At 40.4% G+C, this 7606-nt stretch overlaps 1 protein-coding gene across 1 annotated transcript; it reads right to left on the bottom strand.

Annotated features, from left to right (window-relative positions):
- Positions 1 to 6416: 6416 nt before the first annotated feature.
- On the bottom strand, positions 6417 to 6872 carry LOC309823218 (ORM1-like protein 1; the record flags this gene model as incomplete). The annotated part of the gene is made up of 1 exon (XM_082655356.1): positions 6417 to 6872. A coding segment is annotated over one exon (456 nt), but the record flags the coding sequence as incomplete, so codon positions are not given.
- Positions 6873 to 7606: the final 734 nt, after the last annotated feature.

Raw genomic sequence — 7606 nt, forward strand, 5'->3', positions numbered from 1 at the left:
TAGCCAAGGATAACATCAAAGATGACAGAGGTGAGGTTGTTTTTGGAATATATGACAGGCCACCCAGCCAGGGAGAAGATGGGCAATGTTTCCAAATACAGATGGAAAAACTGGCTCCAAGGCCAGATCCTGTGGTGATGGGGGCTGTCGACAAAACAGATGTTGGCAGAAAGCCTGATTCTGATTGAAGTGAAGCATCTGATTAATTCGTGGCTTGCGTCCTTGGAAATTTCATCTCTTACAAGTCTGAGGAAACCCTAGAACAAGGGGCTGGTGGGTAGCACGAAGTCCCAATCACCAGGCAGCCATAAAAGCCACCAGACTTGTAAGCAACCAGGATGTCTTTCAATAGGGGAATGGATAAACAAACTATGGTACATGCATACGATGGAATATTATTCGGCCATTTTAAAAAAGGAGCTATCGAGCTACAAAAAGACACATGCAAGAACCTTAAATGCATTTTACTAAACAAAAGAATCCAATCTGAAAACTCTGCATACTATATTATTCCAATGATATGGCATTATGGAAAAGGGAAAACTATAGAGATAGTATCAAGATCAGTGGTTGTCAGGGGTTCAGGGTGGGCAGGAGGGGAGGGATGAAAAGGTGGAGAACAGAGGACTTTTAGGGCCGTGAAACTATTCTGTATGATACCGTCATGATACCACATGTCATTCTACATGGGTCAAAACTCATGGAATGTACAACAAAGGGTGAACCCTAATGCAAACCAGGGACTTGTTCTAATAATAATGATCAGTACTGTGGTTGCCAAGGGCTGGGGGAGGGATGGACTGGGAGTTTGGGATTAGCAGATGCAAACTATTATATAGAGAATGGATAAACAACAAGGTCCTATTGTAGAGCACAGGGAACTATATTCAATATCCTGTGACAAAACATAATGAAAAAGAATATGTATGTGTACATATACATATATATTATATATGTATACATGTTATATGTGTATATATAGTATATGTGTATATATAATATATGTATTATATAACCGAATCACTTTGATGTACACCAGAAACTAACACAGCATTGTAAATCAACTATACTTCAATAAAAAATAAATAAAAAAAAATAATGATCAATATTGGCTCATCATTTGTAGCAAATATAACACTCTAATATAAGATGCTCAGTACAGGGAAATGGGGGGTAGGGGGAGTGAGATGGTATATGGGAACTCTCTGTACTTTCCACTCAATTTTTCTGTAAACATAAACTGCTAAAAGAAAAAGAAAAATCATCTAATATATATATATATATGAAGCTATTTTATAATTTTATAGTCTTTATATTTATAATTTTATAATCCAGTATAAAAGCCACCCTTAAAATTATATAGAATTCATATGACGTTGTTGTATATGTTAAAGTTAATAGGCTAACGATGTCAATATCGTCTACCGAATGTGGATCCCACAATATGCATGGCTGTACACTGAAAAGGAACACTTCGAGCTTTCAGACTGAAGTGGGAAGTTATTTATCTTCCAACATGCAGAGAGAGGCTAAGGGAAGATAGTAGAATGAAACAAAAGAACATAAATTTTAAATTTTTTAAGGAAAATATTCATTTGGATGTTTAACCGTAACTCTCTACACAATTGTTCCCGACACATCCTGATGAAGCAGGAAGTCTAAAACACAGGGCTACTCCCCAGGCAGTGTCCTGCCGTTCCTTTAGAATATTCCTGCTTAAATAGAAGCATTTGTTGTTTTAACATATCCTCAGTAAAACTGAGGGTTAATCCTGCAGTAGGACATGGCATCGCATTTTCAAAACTACACACAGGGCTTCCCTGGTGGCGCAGTGGTTGAGAGCCCGCCTGCCGATGCAGGGGACACGGGTTCGTGCCCCTGTCCAGGAGGGTCTCATCGTGCCGCGAAGCGGCTGGGCCCGTGAGCCATGGCCGCTGAGCCTGCGCGTCCGGAGCCTGTGCTCCGCGACGGGGGAGAGGCCACAACAGGGAGAGGCCCCGCATACCGAAAAAAAAAAAAAAAAAAAACTACACACAACGTACTCTCAGGTGAAAGAGCAAATGCTTACCCAATACACTCTCTGAAATTAAAACTCTTCACACGTTCCAAGAAAAATAGAAGACTTTTTCTCTGGTAGTTCTACCGATCACACTAAAGGTTCTATTTCAGTTCAAACCTAAACACACAGCCAGCTCTGATGACAAAGCTGTTTAAACACTCAGTACCTCTAACAGAATAACTCGATGGTGCCAGGTTTCATTTACCTTAGATGGGGCTCTGTTTTTCTGGCTCCCGGGCCCCTCTTATCCTAAGAACAAACATCTCGTTCCAGGAAAGATTATGAGCTAATTATCAGGGATTATTGTACAAAACTACTCCTGAGTAGACAGATGGCCTCTTATAGAAAACCAATCTTTAGAGCGCGTTTAAAATGAAATAAAATTCAAGAAGAGCAGACCTCTGTTTTAAAGCATATTCGACCTGACACAGTTAATTTAAAAAAAAAAGCTACCATGGAACTCTGGTTCCAGGTACAATGAGTTAAGTGCAAGGTGGCTATAAAATTTGGGGGCCCATTGCAAAGTGAAAACATGGGACCCCCATTTAAGAAATTACAACTGAGCAGTAAACCAAGAGCAGGTCGCTTCTGAGTGTGGGGACACAGGCGGGACGGCACACAGGCGGGACACCCAGGAAGCCTAGACAGGTTGACTTAGCTTGGACCTGTTCTGATGGCCATCTTTGCCATTTGCGGGCACTGGACACTCACTGGTGCACAGCAGGAATATTTGAGAAAAGGGGGAATGTTTCAAACCTCTGTCTCCTCATTAATTAAACTAAAACTCTGATGTATATTCACTATGTAACCGTATGAGAATCACGTGATTTTTGAAACATTTTGAAAATGATCATTTTTTAAAATTTTATTTTATACTGAAGTTGTGTTAGTGTCAGGTGTACAGCAAAGTAATTCAATTATACATATACGTCTATCTATTCTTTTTCAGATTCTTTTCCCATGTATACATAGGTTATCACAGAAAATTAAGCAGAGTTCTCTGTGTTATACAGTAGGTCTTTGTTGATTATTTTACATATAGTAGCGTGTATATGTTAATCCCAACCTCCTAATTTATCCCTCCCCCCACCTTTCCCCTTTGGTAAACATAAGTTTATTTCCTAAATCTGTGAGCCTATTTCTGTGTTGTAAATAAGTTCATTTGTGAAAATGGTCATTTTTGTCAGGACCCAAAATCCGTTTCTTTACTGCTAGGTTTGAGACATCCCCAGAACCCATCCCCACCACGCCTGCACTGAGAACGCCACTTACCTTCTTTAGCTGCTGTTCCTTGAGAGCTTCCCCAGAGACACAGCAATCCTGTCACCCCAGTCGGCTAAGTACCTGCCCCCGCTTGGCATTACATCCTTCCCGGGGACGGGGACGGGCTAAACAAGGGTGTGCCTTGGGGTCTAACCTAACGGATTTGCACACTCAGGCCCTCTCTCCAAGAATGTTCACAGCCCCTGAAACCTGTCCAAAGAAAACTGTAAAACTCCCACCCTCGATCCAGCAGTTCTGAACACTGGGTCTGTGTGTTTCCTTGCTAAAACCAAGCCAATGAGATGCGACGTGGATCCACAAAGGTTAGTTTTGCTGAGCCAACCTCAGCCAATTTTAGTGCATGCCTTTTTGCATTTATCACAGTTATGCAGTCAGAAAGTCTGACGCCCATTAAAACGAAAAGGTTGTTCACGTCAACAGCAGGCCTGTCTCGTTTTCAGCGGGGCTCCTTCTTGTCTAGAAAAAGCAAAAGGGGCTTTAGTGAAAAGGATTTGGGCTGCTTTCCATCTGGATTTTATTTTAGGTTTTTAATTATTTTTAGACATAGTTCATGTTTGACGAGGTAATACTTGCCTGTTATCAAAAAGTGTGAGAAGGTATAAAACTAAGAAGTTTCCCTCCTGCCCCACCCAACAAACCTCCACACTTAGTGGGATGTTTTACGTATTACCTTCTATCTAATAATATTCAGAGATTATTATGCAAATACAAACAAATGGATATCCTCCCTTTTGCACAAACGGTAGCATACCCTATACCCTATTCTGTACAGTTCCGTTCTGAGAGCGTGTTCGTAAGTCCAATTTGTTCGTATGTCCAACAAAGTTAGCCTAGGGACTCAACTAACACAATCGGCTATATAGTACTGCACTGTAATAGGTTTATGATACTTTTCACACAAATAATACATTAAAAAAACACAAAAAACAAAGAAAACATTTTAAATCTTACAGTATATTATCTTGAAAAATACAGTCGTACAGTACAACAGGTGGCATAAAGGGGCTGGCATCAAGTGAACAGGCAAGAAGAGTTACTGACTGGAGGACGGAGAGGAGGTGGGAGATGGTAGAGCTGAAGAGTCATCAGCAATAGGAGACGGAGCGCAAGCTGCAATGTCATTCATGCCTGACGTTGATGGTACAGGTTCTGAGCTTGAAATAAAGATACTGTACTCTATACAGTACTGTACAGTAAAGTACACAAAAGCACAACCACTTGTAGAGGGTGCACACACGTGACAACATTCACCAGACACAGGAACTAACCTACGTGATTGGACATGCGAACACACGTTCACATTTTTGAAAGTTCGCAACTTCAAGTTTCGTATGTCGGGGACTTGCTGTACTTTCCTTTGTAATTTAACACTCTTTCCTGGAACCATCTCACGAGTACATAAAAGGCACGTAGCGTTCCATTGTATGCATGGATGTCCCGTAATATACTTCACCAGTCTTATTTTAGGGGACAAGTATGTTGTTGCTGTATGAAATTACCCAAATCTATTTTTCAAATGTGATCTGTTCACTTGTGCCTGAAGAAGCCACCACGTAATGAAGTCACTGCCAATCACACCAGGGCCCCAAGGCATGTGTCTCAGTTGTAAAAAGTGGATTTCCAACAGGGAGCACACATGTTCTTTTTTTACACCAAAGAAAAATGTATTAAAGTATAGATTACTGGTTATTTAAAAATCCGTGAGAAAAGACAAACATACAAAGGCATTATCATACAACTGATTTTTAAACTCAATACTTTTGAAATACAAAACAATGATCATGACCCCCAAAAGTCAGTTTGAAACAAATTGATTTTTAAGTTGGTATTATAATTCTTTTCACTCAATTTTGCTTACTAGGTTTTTCAGTTTCGCCCCATATCAGAACTTTTTTTTGACGTGTTTATTTCTCAAAGTAGAATATAGTTATTTCTTGCAATTAACGTCAGCAACTAGAGAAAGCTTCTCTTAAGTCACAGGGATTCAGTGTGGTTGCCGCTTTGGAAAAAGTTACCATTCTGAGTTATCTATACTAAGACTCATGTATTGACAGGCAAGATGTTAATGGGCAAAGTATGGAGACTGAGAGCAGGACGACTAAGAAAAGATGCTATCTCTTACTGCAGACCTGCTAAAAAAAGACTCCATTATTTACTCTGATAGTATTGCTAGAGAAGCAGTTTCTTTCAGATCACAGGTTGGCTATGTAGTTGTCCATTTGAAATTTCCATCGCTAAAGAATGGCAGACTTCAACAATTAGACTGCTCAACCAAATCAGCAGACCTTTAAGTTACCATATACTTTAATTACGAGAAATAAATTATTTTCTTAATTCGTTTAGCAGCCTTGTATCTGGAAAGGCAGCAAAACCCACTTTGTTCCAAAATTAGAAGGCCGACTCAGGCTGCTTCTAAGGCGCCTAACTACCTTCTATCATCAGTCAGTCGTGAAGGTGGACCTTCATGAACTCAGTAACTTAATAAGTGTAAAAATGAACTCATCTATCAACACAATGTTGAGCCTGCAAAACCAAAAAAGTATGTTCATAAGGTAGGAATTGGTTTGTATAAAACAAGAGGATATGTATCCTCTTATATAACACAAAAGGAATATGCATGGTAATGAAAACAATCTATAATAAACTTGTAAAGAAATGATTCTGGTTTACATGTAACTCTGCTTAAACTGACCATGACTGAATGATGAAACATTTTCTTCTCTTAACATAATGCGCATTCATTATAAGCTTAGCTGGACTTAGTTTCTTATAAATCTCTTATTTCCTTGGATTTATCTACTACACCTTTACTTTATAGCCATTTAACTTATAAGCTGGGCCTGCCCGGCCTGCCTCTGAAGCCTCTCTACAGAAGGATACCAGATGCATTAAACAAAGGCATCTTCTCATAAGAATCTGCACTTCAAAACAGCATATGAAGAACCAGCAATTGGCTCGCCAATGTAGCTACCTCTCATTTCACATTATCACAGAAACCGTGCAGTTTAGTACCCATCCCTTCCTTACAGAAAACTCAGTAGCTGTAAACATTTTTGTTGTTTCAAAACACATTTCAATACTTATTCATTCCAAAGATCCGAACACCACGTAGCTGCGGCATTTTGGGAACTAGCACACTCAGGAGAGCAGCTGTGTTTAAGATGAAGTGAGTTGGATCATACTTCGTATAGAAACTTGCCAGAAAATATAGAATTATTGGAGACATTGTGAAAAACTTCCGTGAAGATGTAAACTGTACTCCATAGTCCAGTTGTTCCCAGTGTGTTAGGAGCCTCGCTTTACCCTGGTCAGGAGTTTCAAATGGCGTTCCTTTTACTGCATGCAAAAATACATACATCCCCAGATTAGGTATAACATTTGTTAAGGTCCAGGCAACAGGAATACTGAGTAGAACGATATGAAGCAAGCCAACTCCCAAAGCGTATGTCGTCCACATACCCCGGCTGTTCATTACACGGGTATTTGGATTCACCTCACTGTGGGCAACTCCAACATTCACGTTTGCGATTTAATGTAGTGTTGTGTCCATAAAGAGTGGTCAGAGTTCAAATCACTCCTTCATGAGCACGGAAGCCGCCGCCCCACTCGCGGCGGCTGGCTCGGCGCAGTATCAACTCCGCTGCCGGAAGCACACATTGTTACCCCACAGAATTTGGGAGCTGAAGATGTTTCCCTCTCCACCTAAGTTCTTCCGAGAATTTTTCTGAGAATTTGCCTCCAATCTAAGGACTGTGAAACCCTCTTAAGCCCAATATACAAAAGAATCTCTGGGTATTACAGATTCACACAAGAGCAAAGCTATCACACAATTAAAGGGCCTACGGCACCTTTAAATTTCCACTAACACCCGATTCTTTCGATTCAAACCCTTTGTATGTTAAGAGCCATGCAAAGGATAAACTAATTTTAGCAAGAGAAAGCACTCAGCAAAACGACTACCCCACAGCATGTGCTCAGTAAACAAGAGCGAAGAATCAATGCGCCACCTACAACCCGCTTCCTGTCGTCACTAAAATACTGACCACTTAAAAACTCAAAAGAGACGAATAAACACTAAAAAGAAAGTTTAATGCCTGCAGCCCACCTCAGTTTTCCCCTACCCCCAATTTCTACCTTCATGTCTGATGATCTAAGCCAGACTTCAACCCTGGATCATATCACAGCACTAGATCTGTGGGTTCTAGAATCGAGGCAGTAACTATACCACATCGCCAGAAGGGCCAGTGTCGGTGGTTGTCAAAG

Source organism: Grampus griseus (assembly GCF_964374135.1).
Source record: "Grampus griseus genome assembly, chromosome: 5".
Taxonomy (NCBI): Eukaryota; Metazoa; Chordata; class Mammalia; order Artiodactyla; family Delphinidae; genus Grampus; species Grampus griseus.